Source organism: Oncorhynchus masou, chromosome 33 (assembly GCF_036934945.1).
Source record: "Oncorhynchus masou masou isolate Uvic2021 chromosome 33, UVic_Omas_1.1, whole genome shotgun sequence".
Classification (NCBI taxonomy): domain Eukaryota; kingdom Metazoa; phylum Chordata; class Actinopteri; order Salmoniformes; family Salmonidae; genus Oncorhynchus; species Oncorhynchus masou.
Window position 1 is genome coordinate 648,963 of NC_088244.1, and position 19,426 is coordinate 668,388.

The 19,426-nt window shown below is 42.8% G+C and overlaps 1 protein-coding gene across 1 annotated transcript in view; it reads left to right on the forward strand.

Moving 5' to 3' along the window:
- LOC135527667 (filamin-A-like) overlaps positions 1-5,077 on the forward strand; it is a 64,450-nt gene extending 59,373 nt beyond the window's left edge. Inside the window, 10 exon segments of the mRNA XM_064956154.1 lie at positions 227-379; positions 476-598; positions 714-980; positions 1,062-1,199; positions 1,521-1,636; positions 2,270-2,402; positions 2,855-3,031; positions 3,261-3,479; positions 3,566-3,763; positions 3,850-5,077. Of these exon segments, the coding sequence (XP_064812226.1) occupies positions 227-379; positions 476-598; positions 714-980; positions 1,062-1,199; positions 1,521-1,636; positions 2,270-2,402; positions 2,855-3,031; positions 3,261-3,479; positions 3,566-3,763; positions 3,850-4,034 (1,709 nt within the window). The 3' untranslated portion in view covers positions 4,035-5,077.
- The last annotated feature ends 14,349 nt before the right edge of the window (positions 5,078-19,426 follow it).

Consider the following 19,426-nt stretch of genomic DNA (forward strand, 5'->3'; position numbering starts at 1 on the left):
AAACAAGCTCTGTGACGCAGGTCTTTAGGAAAACAAGCTCTGTGACGCAGGTCTTTAGGAAAATGAGCTCTGTGACGCAGGTCTTTAGGTTCTCGGAAACCAGTGGAATCGGTGTCTGAAACAACATTCTATTTTTACTTCAAAAATAAAGATGTGAAAAGAAAGGTACTCTTAAGTATGTTGTGATTTTTGGAAAGCATTTTAAATGAAGTTTGATTTGTTGCAGGCTATGGGGGTCTGAGTCTTTCCATCGAGGGCCCCAGTAAGGTGGACATTAACACTGAGGACCAGGAGGATGGCACCTGTAAGGTCACCTACTGCCCTACTGAACCAGGAAACTACATCATCAACATCAAGTTCGCCGACCAACACGTACCAGGTACACGTGACATCCTCAATTTTATTTTTTATTTTTAAAATAATTATAATATAAATATTGTTTTAAAAATGTGTGTGTGTGTGTGTGTGTGTGTAGGGAGTGCGTTCACGGTGAAGGTGACAGGAGAAGGGAGGATGAAGGAGAGCATCACCAGGAAGAAGAGAGCAGCATCTGTTGCTAACGTGGGCAGCCAGTGTGACCTCAGCCTCAAGATCCCAGGTACCCTCTCCTACCATCCAGGAGATGCTGATCAGATCAGTAGACATGATGGCCCAGGTGACCAGTCTGTCTGGTTAGGTCCAGGAGGCTGTTAACCTTCTGTGTGTGTTAACAGAGATCAGCATAGCAGACATGGTGGCCCAGGTGACCAGTCCGTCTGGTCAGGTCCAGGAGGCTGACATCATGGAGGGAGAGAACAACACCTACTGCATCCGCTTTGTTCCCACGGAGACCGGCGTACACACAGTGTGTGTGAAGTACGCGGGCGTGCACGTGCCCGGCAGCCCCTTCCAGTTCACAGTGGGGCCCCTGGGAGAAGGAGGAGCCCACAAGGTCCGCGCTGGGGGGCCCGGGCTGGAGAGAGCAGAGGCTGGAGTACCAGGTACGTGTGTGTGTGTGGTGGGGTTACTATACTGTGAGTATCACACATTGACATTGTGTGTGTTGATCCGTGTGTGTGTAGCTGAGTTCAGTATCTGGACGCGGGAGGCAGGTGCAGGGGGTCTCAGCATTGCGGTGGAGGGGCCCAGTAAAGCAGAGATCACCTTCGAGGACCGCAAGGACGGATCCAGTGGAGTATCCTACATGGTCCAGGAGTCAGGTGTGTTGAGAATGGTAACGACTATCTAACCACCAAGAGCCTGGTGGTGATCGTCCTCATTATCATCAACGTTAGCATTCTTATTAAGAAGCGTTTTGTGTGTTTCTTACTGAGTGTGTGAGTGTGTGAGTGTGTAACAAAGTTCACTTCATAAGCTCACTTCCCAGCTTGAGAAATGTTTCCTAATTTGCTAAGATGTTGTCAAGCAGACAGTCACCTGTGTTTGAGGCTGAGGATCCACCATTGAGGACCGGTAAGGACTTGTGGAAGGAAGCTACCCAGTCAGTCAGCACAGTGATGCCTGTTCCACGTGTGTTGCAGGAGACTATGAGGTGTCTGTCCGTTTCAATGAGGAGCACATCCCTGACAGTCCCTTCGTGGTTCCCGTGGCGTCGCCCTCTGATGACGCCAGACGACTCACTGTTGCCAGTCTTCAGGTGAGGCTCGGAGACACACGCACACACCCAGGACTACACTACCCACAATGCAGCAGCAGCCTGTGGGGGATATTGTTTGGCTAGCATTTACAGGATGGTGTGTAGCTTGCATTTTATGGGATGGTGTGTGTGTGTGTAGGTACGACAATTGCTGAACATCAGAGTAGGTTTTTGTTTTGAAGAACAATAGGTCAGTCATTAGTCAGTCAGAGGGTTAGAGGTCAGGTCGTGCTGCTGCTGTGTTGTTGGGAAGTGCAAGGGTTTGTGGGAAACTAAAGGACTGTGTGTTTCTCGTGCCTCGTTCTAAAGGCTCCCAACAGTCCCCTTCCTCCTCCCTTCCCATCATCCACCAGGCACTAAAGGGTTAAAGAGGATGCAATGGGCCAGTTTCTGTCTCTCACTCACACACACACACACTCTCTTTTCTGTCCTGTTCTTCACCTCTGACTCTCCTCTTTACCCCTGTTAGCTGCCTGCAGGTAAGTTTGAGTTGTATTCTATTGCATTGTTATTATGTTGAGCATGTGTTAGTGTTGACAGATTGACTTGATAGCGTTGTATTGACGTGTGATAGTGTTGACAGATTGACGTGCGCAGTTGTGGTGTTGAGTTGTGAGTTGTATATCTGAGCAGGAGTCCGGGTTGAAGGTCAATCACCCAGCATCCTTTGCTGTGAGCCTGAACGGAGCGAAGGGACAGATTGACGCTAAAGTCCACAGCCCCTCCGGAGCCCTGGAGGGCTGCTGTGTTACTGAGCTAGACCAAGGTAACTACTACCACACAATACTACACTATACTATACTGTGTTACTGAGCTAGACCAAGGTAACTACTACCACACTATACTACACAATACTATACTTTACTATACTACACTGTTACTGAGCTAGGCCAAGGTAACTACTACTACTACAAAATAATACTGCACGATACTACTACATTACTATTACTAGGGACAGGGGGATACCTAGGCAGTTGTCCAACTGAAATGTCTCCCTCATTTAACCCAACCCCTCTGAATCAGAGCGGTGCGGGGGGCTGCCTTAATCAACGTCCACGTCTTAACCCACTGTACTGTCCCCCCCCCGGGCGCTGGGCTGCCCACTGTTCCCCCGGGCGCTGAACGACAGATTTTTACTATACACTGCGACACAACAATAATACTACTACATAATACTACATTACACTACTAAACAGCAAAATTTCTCTCTCTCTTTAGATAAGTATGCTGTCCGATTCATTCCCAGAGAGAACGGTCTGTATCTGATCGATGTGAAGTTCAACGGCAGCCACATCCCCGGCAGTCCCTTCAAGATCAGGGTGGGGGAGACGGGACAGGCTGGAGACCCAGGCATGGTGACCGCATACGGAGCTGGATTAGAGGGAGGAACCACTGGTACGATTGAGGAGGAGCGTGTTGCAGACCTGGGTTTCAAATCATTTATCTGTGCCTGTTTGAGCTTAGCTCAATAAGCCAATATAACAAGTGTCAAAATGACAAACCCTGCCTGTCTGGCACTCCAGGCATACTAAAGTAAAATACAAATTATTTTACTCCTGGGTCTAATGTGTTGTGGTGTGAGAGATGAGTTCTCATCTGTAGTCATTTCTAACCCCCTCTGCAGGTTCAGCCTGTGAGTTCGTGGTTAACACCAGTAAGGCGGGCCCTGGGGCTCTGGCAGTGACCATCGACGGCCCCTCCAAGGTGAAGATGGACTGTGTTGAGTGTCCGGAGGGTTACAAGGTGACCTACACCCCCATGGCTCCAGGAAACTACTTAATCTCCATCAGATACGGAGGACCTTACCACATCGTAGGATCCCCCTTCAAGGCTAAGATCACTGGTGAGGCACCTGGACACATGCTGTCCACGAACAATGGAGATGTCAGGCCTCACTCGACACGCTTATCCTCTGTCTTTCTCCTCCAGGCTCCAAGCTGGTCAGTAGCCATAGTAACCACGAGACGTCCAGTGTCATGGTCGACCCCGTGACTCGCCAGGTTAGCTCTTCCCACCAGGGAGCTCCCAGCCAATCGGACGCCAGCTGTGTGACAGCCAAGGGTCTCGGCCTATCAAAGGGCTTTATCGGCCAGAAGAACAACTTCAGCGTCGACTGCAGCAAAGCAGGTGTGTGTTTAGTCTCTGGGGGGTGCGTTTAGTCTGGTATCTGACCCTCTCTAGCTCAGTGTGTGTTAACACTGTCCTCCCTCCAGGTCGTAACATGCTGTTGGTGGGTGTGGATGGGCCCAGGGTTCCCTGTGAGGAGGTACTGGTGAAGCACCTTGGGAACCGTGTCTATAACATCAGCTACCAGCTCAAGGAGAAGGGAGAGTACATCCTGGTAGTGAAGTGGGGAGAACAACACATCCCTGGCAGCCCCTACCACATCACTGTCTAAAACCAATCAGATTCGACTCCATTACTGTCTAGAGGCCAATGACAAATCAGAACCCTCCAAACTAGCCCCTTTGTCTTCATAGCAATCAGAGATTACAACTTTCTAAACTCATTCACCATAACCCAAACAATAATGCATAAACACTGAATATTCCTCTTCATTCCTCTCATCCCCCTCACCTATCATCCCTCCCCTCACCTATATCATAACCATTAGTAGTCATAGAGAGGGGAAACATGCACCTTTTTATTACTGTAAAATAGCTTAGCAACATGTACCTTCCTTTCCCCACGCAGTGTTTAGCTGTGGGCTAGTGATAGCCTAGCGTATGGTAGCATAGTGTATTGGTATAGGGGTTAGCCTAGCCTAGCAGAGCATAGTATATTGGTATGAGAATAGCCTAATGCTAGTCCAGTGTGTTCATAATGCTAATTCTAAAATGTTTAAGGGAAAGTGGGATACCTTGTCAGTTAAGCTACTGTGGCTTGGTGTTAGCTCGTCTTAACCATAGCAATAATGAAAGGGCTTATAGGTTAAACTGTTGGTATAGGGTTTATGACATGTTAAGAACAAATGAATAGCACGTTAGTGATGCTAGAGTAGCCGGCTCCTATAACTTCACACACAAACATGTTTTAGAGGTGCGACTAGCACCACTGCAGCGATTGACCCAGTTAGAACGGCGTCTTACAGCTTATTGACTAGATTAAAGTATTACTAATTATAGTGTGATGTCCATGTCACTAGTAGTATGATTAACTGTAGTGTGGAAGTGATGTCCAGATAATAGTATTGATTAAAAACTGTCACGGTAATAGCTGTAATATTACTAGCAGTGAATATGAGGAAAGTGTTGGATGGAGAGATGAGCAAAATGCATAAAGAACAAATGTTGCTTTGTGTTCCTGCTAAATGTTCTAAACCCCCCTGCTCTTTAGCTTTGTTACGCAGTATTCCAGAATAAAATAACCTTGTCTGTTAAAGGGCTTTAAAGTGTTGTAAGACAGTATATTTTGATCCACAATAAAGATTGTCTTGAAGGATCTCTGTCAAGCTCAATGTGGTTATTCTTATCCTTCGATGGCGCGCACTCCGGAGATCCATGTGTTATTTCATAGTGTTGATGTCTTCACTATTATTCTGCAATGTAGAAAATAGTACAAATTAAGAAAACCCTTGAATGAGTAAGTTTTCTAAAACGTTTGACCTGTAGTGTAGATCACATATTAACTACAGAGATCACATTCTACAAAGACCACGTACTACTGAGACCTCACTACAGTTCCTCAGAGTTCCCTGAATTCCTATCGGACCTTGTAGTCAAATTTTTGGTGACTTCAATATTTACATGGAAAAGTCCACAGACCCACTCCAAAAGGCTTTAGGAGCCATCAACAACTCAGTGGGGTTTGTCCAACATGTCTCCCTACCTACTCACTGCAACAGACTAAAACCAGACCTTTTAATGGTGACTCTGCAGCTGTGCTGCTTTTGACACCATCGATCACCACATTCTTTTGGAGAGATTAGAAACCCAAGTTGGTTTAGAGCTTATCTGTTGGACAGTTATCAGTTCATCTCTGTGGATGGTTTGTCCTCTGACAAATCAATGGTAAGTTTCGGTGTTCCTCAAGGTTCAGTTTTAGGACCACTATTTTCACTATATATTCTACCTCTGACGTTTGGTGATGTCATTCGGAAACAACTTTCACTGCTATGCAGAGGACACACAGCTGTACAGTTTGATGAAACATGGTGAAGCCCCATAATTGCCCTCCATGGAAACACGTGTTTCAGACATAAGGAAGTGGATGGTGGCAAATGTTTTTCCTTTCTTAAATTGGACAAAACCGAGACCTGCTGTTGGATCTGATAATCTTGGATTGTTTTAGTCATCTCAAATAAAACTGAAGCTGCGTTACTGTAAGAGAAATTCTAAATTCCTATATGTTTTGTAGCCAAAACCAAATTCACACTCTATCTATTTCATAATAAGTTGTAAGTTTATCATTTGCATGAGATAGAGACCAGTCTTAAAAACAAGTTCAGCATTTATTCTTGATGAGTACTGACCCAAAATACAAAACATTACATTTTAAAGAGAAGATAAAAATGACCATCAGTTCTCACACTCTCCGATCCACACAATAGCGCAGTGTCTTCAGGTCTGGAGATTGTCTCCTACTCCCCTCATAAAGCAAACATTCCAATCTGTTCTAAAAGACATACACTCCTCCACTAATGGAACATCAATGAACATTCTTATCTGTCTAAAGAGATATACCCTCCTTCTCCCTTAAACCCGCAAGGTACAGACAATTCATTCGTTTTACCTACATTTTCAGTCCTAGTTTAACCAAAAACCCATACATTTCATACCATAATAGTATTAAAACTTAATGGTTCTAATAAAAATGTATACATCATTTCAACTATAATTTCCTCCAACAGTTACTCTGAACCCTCATCTCTCTTTTGACAAATATATCAATATTTCAAGGGCAGCTTTAAAAAATATTTTTTTTGTAAAAATTGAAATCTGAAATTTAAAAAGTATGCTTTTGTCACTTCTAGATTCGACTACTGCACTGCTCTACTTTCCGGCTACCCGGATAAAGCAATAAATAAACTTCAGTTAGTGCTAAACACGGCTGCTAGAATCTTGACTTGAAGCAAACAATGTGATCATATTACTCCAGTGCTAGCCTCCCTACACTGGCTTCCTGTCAAGGCAAGGGCTGATTGCAAGGTTTTACTGCAAACCTACAAAGCATTACATGGGCTTGCTCCTACCTATCTCTCTGATTTGGTCCTGCCGTACATATCTACATGTACGCCATGCTAACAAGACGCAGGCCTCATTGTCCCTAGAATTTCTAAGCAAACAGCTGGAGGCAGGGCTTTCTCCAATAGAGCTCCATTTTTATGGAATGGTCTGCCAATCAATGTGAGAGATGCAGACTCGTTCTTGACCTTTAATAAAGACTTAATCATAGGACCTATTGAAGAAATGAGTCTGAGTGTCGTCTGACCCAGGGGTGTGAAGGTGAACAAAAAGGCACTGGAGCAACGAACCGCCCTTGCTGTCTCTGCCTGGCCGGTTCCCCTCTCTCCACTGGGATTCTCTGCCTCTAACCCTATTACAGGTGCTGCGTAACTGGCTTACTGGTGCTCTTCCATGCCATCCCTAGGAGGGGTGTGTCACTTGAGTGGTTTGAGTCACTGATGTGATCTTCCTGTCTGGTTTTGAGCCCCCGAGGGTTCATGCGGTGGAGATCTTTGTGGGCTATACTCAACCTTGTCTCAGGGTAGGAAGTTGGTGGTCTGTTGATGTCCCTCTAGTGGTGTGGGGGCTGTGCTTTGGCAAATACGTTTAAACTCTAAAATGGATCCCTGTGGTACTACACAGGATATTTCTTTGGCCTCTGACATCACCAACATTACATACTTGTGTTCTGTTGGTCAGATGAGACCTAAACCAATTCACTGCCTCATTTAGACCCATGCATTTCAGTTTCATCAGGAGAATATCATGGTCTAGTGTCAAAAGCTTTCTGCCTAATGACCATACCTGTATAGTTCCCCCTCCTCACTTTCCTGCTTAATGTGGTCAAAAAGGTGGATAAAGTAATTGAAATGAGCTGTTCTAAAGCCAGACTGGAGTTCACAACAGAGCCAGACTGGAGTTCACAACAGAGCCAGACTGGAGTTCACAACAGAGCCAGACTGGAGTTCACAACAGAGCCAGACTGGAGTTCACAACAGAGCCAGACTGGAGTTCACAACAGAGCCAGACTGGAGTTCACAACAGAGCCAGACTGGAGTTCACAACAGAGCCAGACTGGAGTTCACAACAGAGCCAGACTGGAGTTCACAACAGAGCCAGACTGGAGTTCACAACAGAGCCAGACTGGAGTTCATAAAGACTGTTCTCCAGAAGGTATCCCTCAAGTTGATTACAAACTCATCTCTCAACAACTTTGGATGAGGTTCTGAGGTTTGACACAGGCCTGTAGTTTCCTACATTTGTTTTACTGCTCTTCTTGTGGAGTGAAACCAGGCTGTTTTGGGATCCTTGGGGAATTGACCACTGCTAATAGAAAGGTTTATAATATGCGTTATCATTTTTGCAGTGACACGAGCACTATCCTTTATGAATCTTGCAGGAAGGTTGTCCAGCCCAGTTGCTTTGTTGGTGCTCATCAAGCATAGTAGATTGGCAATGTTGTCCTCTGTCACCTCCTCTGTCACAGCTCAAACTAATCATTAGTGATCCTTTGATGTGGTACAAGTTGATAATAAAGACTGGCCATAGTGTCCAGAGAAGGTGGGTAACTTCTTAACTAGAGATGAGGCTGAGAGTGGTTAAAATTGTGTTAAAATAATTAGCAACCTTTGCCTTGTCATAGCATAAACATAATCAATATTCAGGCCAATACTACAGGATTTTACCTTAAAATACAAATATATTATTTATTTCACCTTTATTTAACCAGGTAGGGAAGTTGAGAACAAGTTCTCATTTACAACTGCGACGTGGCCAAGATAACGCAAAGCAGTTTAACACAAACAACAACACAGTTACACATGGAGTAAAACAAACATACAGTCAATAATACAGTAGAAACAAGTCTATATACGATGTGAGCAAATGAGGTGAGATAAGGGAGGTAAAGGCAAAAAAAGGCCATGGTGGCGAAGTAAATACAATATAGCAAGTAAAACACTGGAATGGTAGATTTGCAGTGGAAGAATGTGCAAAGTAGAGATAGAAATAATGGGGTGCAAAGGAGCACACCACCTGTGTCATTAAGGCCTAGACCTTCTGACAGAGGCCAAATTAAGTTTACAGTAGACCTGCCAATGGCAGACTTGGTTAATGAAATGTATAATGCACTTTTTTATAAAGAAAATCACCTCCCAGTGTAAAAACGAGGGAATCTCAAAACAAAAAACAGTTTTAAGTGAGAAGTTGGTCTGAAGATGTTTAAAGAAAGGACATTCACAAGGTTTGAATCTTAAGCAACCTGCATACAAATTGTTCAAAATACAATAGACCAACTGTCGTAGAGCAATACTGTGGGCTGTAAAACCTTGGTAGAGCATGGGTGGAGTAGGCATTACCCACTTCTTACTTAAATTCCTGAAAATTATGTAATGGCTTTAGAAGCTTCTGATAGGCTAATTGACATCATTTGAGTCAATCAGAGGTGTACCTGTGGATGTATTTCAAGGCCTACCATCAAACTCAGTACCTCTTTTGTTGACATCATGGGAAAATCAAAAGAAATCAGCCAAGACCTCAGAAAAAAAATTGTAGACCTCTGGTTTGATGAAACAAAAATATAATTGTTTGGCCATAATGACGATCGTTATGTTTGGAGGAAAAAGGGGGAGGCTTGCAAAGCTGAAGAAAACCATCCCAACCGTGAAGCACTGGGGTGGCAGCATCATGTTGTGGGGGTGCTTTGCTGAAGGAGGGACTGGTGCACTTCACAAAATAGATGGCATCATGAGGGGGGGGGGGGATTCTGTGGATATGTTCAAAATGTTTGACCCAAGTTGAACAATTTAAAGGCAATGCTACCAAATACTAATTGAGGGTATGTAAACTTCTGACCCAACGGGAATGTGACCCAATAGTAATGTGATGTAATAAAAGTATAAATAAAAGCTGAAATAAATGATTCTCTCTATTATTCTGACATTTCACATTCTTAAAATAAAGTGGTGATCCTAACTGACCTAAGACAGGGAATTTTTACTGGAATTAAACGTCAGGAATTGTGAAAAACTGAGTTATATACAGTTGAAGTTGGAAGTTTACATACACCTAGCCGAATACATTTAAACTCAGTTTTTCACAATTCTTGGCATTTCATCCTAGTAAAAATTTGAAGAAATAGCGAAGCATAACCCTCTCATAGAGAAAAGGATGAATGCATGTGGCAATGCTAAGTACCCAAGCCACCAAACTCAGAAGGAAGTTCTTGAGGGCTGAGCTGAGATGGTACAGAGCGAACTAATAAGAGTGAAATAATAAGAGAAGTAAAAGAAAGTTAAGTTTTTAGTGTAATTGCAGATGAAACCAAAGATTTAAATAAAAAAATAGCAAATGTTTTAGTTGTGAGGTACTATTACAACGAGGCCATCCACAACAGCCTTTCACACTTTCAGTCAGCTCAAAGCTTAGACGCAGCAGGCCTCACAAACATGATAATTGATTGCCTTGAAAAACATGGTCTGGACTACAGAAATAATCTGAAATAATGAGCGGAAAGCATTCTGGTGTGTCTGCATGGATTTAAAACAGTGCAAGATTAGCATTTTATGTGCACTGTTAATGCACATTGTTTGAATGTGGTTTTTGTCGATGCTGTAAAATCAGTGCCTGAGGCAGTTCACTTTTTTTCTCTCCTGCAGAAGCTTTCTAACTTTGTATCTGGCTCGTACGTTCATCTCAAGTGTCTTGCTGTTCAGAAAGAGCTGTATCCACAGCAGCAGCCCAGGGAACTACGGAGACTTACGGATGGAAGGTGGGCATGCAGATACATGGCATGCCGGGATCTGAGGGACAGGCTTCCAGCAGTTCTGAGAGTGCTACAGGATACCACACTTGAACATAGTGGTGATAGATCAGTGGAGGCAAGGGGCCTTCGTTCTCAGATTTACATTTCATAGGGCTTTGGAAACCTTTTGTAAAGTGCTTGGTGATGCCAAATGTCTTTCTGACATGCTCCAATCAAGCTCTCTTGACCCAACAAGGGCTGTGGATCTAGTAGGTGCTGTGGATCTAGTAGGTGCTGTGGATCTAATAGGTGCTGTAGATCTAGTAGGTGCTGTGGATCTAATAGGTGCTGTGGGTCTAGTAGGTGCTGTAGATCTAGTAGGTGCTGTGGATCTAATAGGTGCTGTGGGTCTAGTAGGTGCTGTAGATATAGTAGGTGTTGTGGATATAGTAGGTGCTGTGGATCTAATAGGTGCTGTGGGTCTAGTAGGTGCTGTAGATATAGTAGGTGCTGTAGATCTAGTAGGTGCTGTGGGTCTAGTAGGTGCTGTGGGTCTAGTAGGTGCTGTAGATCTAGTAGGTGCTGTGGATCTAATAGGTGCTGTGGGTCTAGTAGGTGCTGTAGATATAGTAGGTGTTGTGGATATAGTAGGTGCTGTGGATCTAATAGGTGCTGTGGGTCTAGTAGGTGCTGTAGATATAGTAGGTGCTGTAGATCTAGTAGGTGCTGTGGGTCTAGTAGGTGCTGTGGATCTAGTAGGAGCTGTGGGTCTAGTAGGTGCTGTGGATCTAGTAGGAGCTGTGGATCTAATAGGTGCTGTGGGTCTAGTAGGTGCTGTAGATATAGTAGGTGCTGTGGATCGACTAGGCGCTGTGGATCTAGTAGGCGCTGTGGATCTAGTAGGCGCTGTGGATCTAGTAGGCGCTGTGGATCTAGTAGGTGCTGTGGATCTAGTAGGTGCTGTGGATCTAGTAGGTGGTGTAGATCTAGTAGGTGCTCTTAGACACATTACAGGACTACAGAAGGTAGGGTTACTATGGAGAACTATGGGAAGAGGTCGAAGAGATTGCAGAGCTCTGTGAAATAAGTGTACAAACGGTGTGTAAAAGACAGTCTAAAACAAGCTTAAGATTCCACAAATCATTGATGAGCACTGTAGGAGAGAAAAACAGTGACCAAGTGATGGTGAGAGTTTCCAAAGAGCTGTCTTTAATCAAGTGCTCAACAGTCTCACCGCTGAGCTGCAGACAACATTCTTGAATGAGGAGCCTCTGTTTGTCTTTGCTCAGACCTTTGAGTCAGATTTAGAGGACCTCAAACATGAGGTTCATCAAACCAAGCGGCTTCTTGATAGGAGAGAAGTGGAAGGGACAGACCATCTACTATCCTTGACTCTGTTGTGTTTCTAGAACCTTATAAAGAGGTCTTCCATGAGCTATTTCCACTTTGTAAGATTTCTGTTGTTACACCAGTCAGCAGTGCTTCTTGCGAGAGAAGCTTCTCACGCTCCCTCAACATGGGTGAGTTTGTGAAACATTTTGCCAGTTCTCACCAGAACTGCATAATTATGCTGGTTTAAATCTACCAGGGATAAATTGTCACAGGCGGTCCCTCTGCTCATGATTAAAACATGCACTGTGTACTAGCTAGTACACTGACATTCTAAAATGATCCATCCAAAGGGGATCATGTCACACAGATTTAATTTGGTCTTGATTAGGCCAATTCCAACACGTTTCTTTGCTATTAGTTAACATAATAAACATAAACATATATGGGCATAAATATGATACTGTAAATTTGTAATATTGATGGGCACCAAAATAATTAGTATTTTTTAAAGTCAATTTCTGCTTGATACCTGGTATGTCAAATTGCAGTGTTTTTTTTGTAAATTTACTTTTTAGTAAATAAACTATGCAACGTATGTTACAGACAAATGCCATCTGTGTGCTAGCTAGTATCTTTTCTCCTTGGTGCTTGATCTAAATTTCCTGAAAATATTTTGGATGTTTAACACTTCTAGAGCCAGATTATATATTCATGAAAACAGAGTTGTGTGTGTGTGTGTGTGTGTGTGTGTGTGTGTGTGTGTGTGTGTGTGTGTGTGTGTGTGTGTGTGTGTGTGTGTGTGTGTGTGTGTGTGAGTGAGAGATATAAATTGAGCCGCAGATCCGAGGTAGAAACACTGACTATTCATAGAATGTTAAAGATTTCTAGTGTAGTAACCCTTATGGACCTCACATTGAATTCTAGTGAAGTAACCCTTATGGACCTCACATTGAATTCTAGTGAAGTAACCCTTATGGACCTCACATTGAATTCTAGTGTAGTAACCCTTATGGACCTCACTATCTGTCATATTGAATTCTAGTGTAGTAACCCTTATGGACCTCACATTGAATTCTAGTGTAGTAACCCTTCTGGACCTCACATTGAATTCTAGTGTAGTAACCCTTATGGACCTCACTATCTGGCACATTGAATTCTAGTGTAGTAACCCTTATGGACCTCACTATCTGTCACATTGAATTCTAGTGAAGTAACCCTTATGGACCTCACATTGAATTCTAGTGTAGTAACCCTTATGGACCTCACTATCTGTCACATTGAATTCTAGTGAAGTAACCCTAATGTGTGTGTGAGAGAGAGAGATATAAATTGAGCCGCAGTTCCGAGGTAGAAACACTGACTATTCATACTATGTTAAAGATTTCTAGTGAAGAAACCCTTATGGACCTCACATTGATTTCTAGTGAAGTAACCCTTATGGACCTCACCTCTTCAAAGGGGGAGACACCCTGGACCCAAACTGTTACAGACCTATATCCATCCTGCCCTGCCTATCTAAGGTCTTCGAAAGCCAAGTCAACAAACAGATCACTGACCATCTCGAATCCCACCGTACCTTCTCCGCTGTGCAATCTGGTTTCCGAGCCGGTCACGGGTGCACCTCAGCCACACTCAAGGTACTAAACGATATCATAACCGCCATCGATAAAAGACAGTACTGTGCAGCCGTCTTCATCGACCTTGCCAAGGCTTTCGACTCTGTCAATCACCATATTCTTATCGGCAGACTCAGTAGCCTCAGTTTTTCAGATGACTGCCTTGCCTGGTTCACCAATTACTTTGCAGACAGAGTTCAGTGTGTCAAATCGGAGGGAATGCTGTCCGGTCCTCTGGCAGTCTCTATGGGGGTGCCACAGGGTTCAATTCTCGGGCCGACTCTTTTCTCTGTATATATCAATGATGTTGCTCTTGCTGCGGGTGATTCCCTGATCCACCTCTACGCAGACGACACCATTCTATATACTTCCGGCCCGTCCTTGGACACTGTGCTATCTAACCTCCAAACGAGCTTCAATGCCATACAACACTCCTTCCGTGGCCTCCAACTGCTCTTAAACGCTAGTAAAACCAAATGCATGCTTTTCAACCGTTCGCTGCATGCACCCGCACGCCCGACAAGCATCACCACCCTGGATGGTTCCGACCTAAAATATGTAGACATCTATTAGTACCTAGGTGTCTGGCTAGACTGTAAACTCTCCTTCCAGACTCATATCAAACATCTCCAATCTAAAATCAAATCTAGAGTCGGCTTTCTATTCCGCAACAAAGCCTCCTTCACTCACGTCGCCAAACTTACCCTAGTAAAACTGACTATCCTACCGATCCTCGACTTCGGCGATGTCATCTACAAAATAGCTTCCAACACTCTACTCAGCAAACTGGATGCAGTTTATCACAGTGCCATCCGTTTTGTTACTAAAGCATCTTATAACACCCACCACTGCGACCTGTATGCTCTAGTCGGCTGGCCCTCGCTACATATTCGTCGCCAGACCCACTGGCTCCAGGTCATCTACAAGTCCATGCTAGGTAAAGCTCCGCCTTATCTCAGTTCACTGGTCACGATGGCAACACCCACCCGTAGCACGCGCTCCAGCAGGTGTATCTCACTGATCATCCCTAAAGCCAACACCTCATTTGGCCGCCTTTCCTTCCAGTTCTCTGCTGCCTGTGACTGGAACAAATTGCAAAAATTGCTGAAGTTGGAGACTTATCTCCCTCACCAACTTCAAACATCTGCTATCTGAGCAGCAAACCGATCGCTGCAGCTGTACATAGTCTATCGGTAAATAGCCCACCCAATTTTAAAACCTCTTCCCCATACTGTTTATATTTATTTACTTTTCTGCTCTTTTGCACACCAATATCTCTACCTGTACATGACCATCTGATAATTTATCACTCCAGTGTTAATCTGTAAAATTGTAATTATTCGCCTACCTCCTCATGCCTTTTGCACACAATGTATATAGACTCTCTTTTTTTTCTTCTTCTACTGTGTTATTGACTTGTTAATTGTTTACTCCACGTGTAACTCTGTGTTGTTGTCTGTTCACACTGCTATGCTTTATCTTGGCCAGGTCGCAGTTGCAAATGAGAACTTGTTCTCAACTAGCCTACCTGGTTAAATAAAGGTGGGGGGAAAAAAATTGAATTCTAGTGTAGTAACCCTTATGGGCCTCACATTGAATTCTAGTGTAGTAACCCTTATGGACCTCACTATCTGCTACATTGAGTTCTAGTGTAGTAACCCTTATGGACCTCACATTGAATTCTAGTGTAGTAACCCTTATGGGCCTCACATTGAATTCTAGTGTAGTAACCCTTATGGACCTCACATTGAATTCTAGTGTAGTAACCCTTATGGACCTCACATTGAATTCTAGTGTTGTAACCCTTATGGACCTCACATTGAATTCTAGTGTAGTAACCCTTATGGACCTCACATTGAATTCTAGTGTAGTAACCCTTATGGACCTCACATTGAATTCTAGTGTAGTAACCCTTATGGACCTCACTATCTGTCACATTGAATTCTAGTGTTGTAACCCTTATTGACCTCACATTGAATTCTAGTGTAGTAACCCTTATGGACCTCACATTGAATTCTAGTGTTGTAACCCTTATTGACCTCACATTGAATTCTAGTGTTGTAACCCTTATGGACCTCACATTGAATTCTAGTGTAGTAACCCTTATGGACCTCACATTGAATTCTAGTGTTGTAACCCTTATGGACCTCACATTGAATTCTAGTGTTGTAACCCTTATGGACCTCACATTGAATTCTAGTGTTGTAACCCTTATGGACCTCACATTGAATTCTAGTGTAGTAACCCTTATGGACCTCACATTGAATTCTAATGTTGTAACCCTTATGGACCTCACTATCTGTCACATTGAATTCTAGTGTAGTAACCCTTATGGACCTCACATTGAATTCTAGTGTAGTAACCCTTATGGACCTCACATTGAATTCTAGTGTAGTAACCCTTATGGACCTCACATTGAATTCTAGTGTTGTAACCCTTATGGACCTCACATTGAATTCTAGTGTAGTAACCCTTATGGACCTCACATTGAATTCTAGTGTAGTAACCCTTATGGACCTCACATTGAATTCTAGTGTAGTAACCCTTATGGACCTCACATTGAATTCTAGTGTAGTAACCCTTATGGACCTCACATTGAATTCTAGTGTTGTAACCCTTATGGAACCTCACATTGAATTCTAATGTTGTAACCCTTATGGACCTCACATTGAATTCTAGTGTAGTAACCCTTATGGACCTCACTATCTGTCACATTGAATTCTAGTGTAGTAACCCTTATGGACCTCACATTGAATTCTAGTGTTGTAACCCTTATGGACCTCACATTGAATTCTAGTGTAGTAACCCTAATGGACCTCACATTGAATTCTAGTGTAGTAACCCTTATGGACCTCACATTGAATTCTAGTGTAGTAACCCTTATGGACCTCACATTGAATTCTAGTGTAGTAACCCTAATGGACCTCACTATCTGTCACATTGAATTCTAGTGTAGTAACTCTTATGGACCTCACATTGAATTCTAGTGTAGTAACCCTAATGGACCCCACATTGAATTCTAGTGTAGTAACCCTTATGGCCTTCACATTGAATTCTAGTGTAGTAACCCTAATGGACCTCACTATCTGTCACATTGAATTCTAGTGTAGTAACCCTTATGGACCTCACATTGAATTCTAGTGTTGTAACCCTTATGGACCTCACATTGAATTCTAGTGTAGTAACCCTAATGGACCTCACATTGAATTCTAGTGTTGTAACCCTTATGGACCTCACATTGAATTCTAGTGTTGTAACCCTTATGGACCTCACATTGAATTCTAGTGTAGTAACCCTAATGGACCTCACATTGAATTCTAGTGTAGTAACCCTTATGGACCTCACGTTGAATTCTAGTGTTGTAACCCTTATGGACCTCACATTGAATTCTAATGTTGTAACCCTTATGGACCTCACATTGAATTCTAGTGTAGTAACCCTTATGGACCTCACGTTGAATTCTAGTGTTGTAACCCTTATGGACCTCACATTGAATTCTAGTGTTGTAACCCTTATGGACCTCACATTGAATTCTAGTGTAGTAACCCTAATGGACCTCACATTGAATTCTAGTGTAGTAACCCTAATGGACCTCACTATCTGTCACATTGAATTCTAGTGTAGTAACTCTTATGGACCTCACATTGAATTCTAGTGTAGTAACCCTAATGGACCCCACATTGAATTCTAGTGTAGTAACCCTTATGGCCCTCACATTGAATTCTAGTGTAGTAACCCTTATGGAAATCACTATCTGCTACATTGAATTCTAGTGTAGTAACCCTTATGGACCTCTCATTGAAGTCTAGTGTAGTAACCCTAATGGACCTCACTATCTGTCACATTGAATTCTAGTGTAGTAACTCTTATGGACCTCACATTGAATTCTAGTGTAGTAACCCTTATGGACCTCACATTGAATTCTAGTGTAGTAACCCTTATGGCCTTCACATTGAATTCTAGTGTAGTAACCCTTATGGAAATCACTATCTGCTACATTGAATTCTAGTGTAGTAACCCTTATGGACCTCACATTGAATTCTAGTGTAGTAACCCTTATGGACCTCACATTGAATTCTAGTGTAGTAACCCTTATGGACCTCACATTGAATTCTAGTGTAGTAACCCTTATGGACCTCACTATCTGTCACATTGAATTCTAGTGTAGTAACCCTTATTGACCTCACATTGAATTCTAGTGTAGTAACCCTTATGGACCTCACATTGAATTCTAATGTTGTAACCCTTATGGACCTCACATTGAATTCTAGTGTTGTAACCCTTATGGACCTCACATTGAATTCTAGTGTTGTAACCCTTATGGACCTCACATTGAATTCTAGTGTTGTAACCCTTATGGACCTCACATTGAATTCTAGTGTTGTAACCCTTATGGACCTCACATTGAATTCTAGTGTAGTAACCCTTATGGACCTCACATTGAATTCTAATGTTGTAACCCTTATGGACCTCACTATCTGTCACATTGAATTCTAGTGTAGTAACCCTTATGGACCTTACATTGAATTCTAGTGTAGTAACCCTTATGGACCTCACATTGAATTCTAGTGTAGTAACCCTTATGGACCTCACATTGAATTCTAGTGTAGTAACCCTTATGGACCTCACATTGAATTCTAGTGTTGTAACCCTTATGGACCTCACATTGAATTCTAGTGTAGTAACCCTTATGGACCTCACATTGAATTCTAGTGTAGTAACCCTTATGGACCTCACATTGAATTCTAGTGTAGTAACCCTTATGGACCTCACATTGAATTCTAGTGTAGTAACCCTTATGGACCTCACTATCTGTCACATTGAATTCTAGTGTAGTAACCCTTATGGACCTCACATTGAATTCTAGTGTTGTGACCCTTATGGACCTCACATTGAATTGTAGTGTTGTAACCCTTATGGACCTCACATTGAATTCTAGTGTTGTGACCCTTATTGACCTCACATTGAATTCTAGTGTTGTAACCCTTATGGACCTCACATTGAATTCTAGTGTTGTAACCCTTATGGACCTCACATTGAATTCTAATGTTGTAACCCTTATGGACCTCACATTGAATTCTAGTGTAGTAACCCTTATGGACCTCACGTTGAATTCTAGTGTTGTAACCCTTATGGACCTCACATTGAATTCTAGTGTTGTAACCCTTATGGACCTCACATTGAATTCTAGTGTAGTAACCCTAATGGACCTCACATTGAATTCTAGTGTAGTAACCCTTATGGACCTCACATTGAATTCTAGTGTAGTAACCCTAATGGACCTCACTATCTGTCACATTGAATTCTAGTGTAGTAACTCTTATGGACCTCACATTGAATTCTAGTGTAGTAACCCTAATGGACCCCACATTGAATTCTAGTGTAGTAACCCTTATGGCCCTCACATTGAATTCTAGTGTAGTAACCCTTATGGAAATCACTATCTGCTACATTGAATTCTAGTGTAGTAACCCTTATGGACCTCTCATTGAAGTCTAGTGTAGTAACCCTAATGGACCTCACTATCTGTCACATTGAATTCTAGTGTAGTAACCCTTATGGACCTCACATTGAATTCTAGTGTTGTAACCCTTATGGACCTCACATTGAATTCTAGTGTAGTAACCCTAATGGACCTCACATTGAATTCTAGTGTAGTAACCCTTATGGACCTCACGTTGAATTCTAGTGTAGTAACCCTTATGGACCTCACTATCTGTCACATTGAATTCTAGTGAAGTAACCCTATTGGACCTCACTATCTGGCACATTGAATTCTAGTGTAGTAACCCTTATGGACCTCACTATCTGTCATATTGAATTCTAGTGTAGTAACCCTTATGGACCTCACATTGAATTCTAGTGTTGTAACCCTTATAGACCTCACCATCTGTCACATTGAATTCTAGTGAAGTAATCCTCAACACTCACTTTC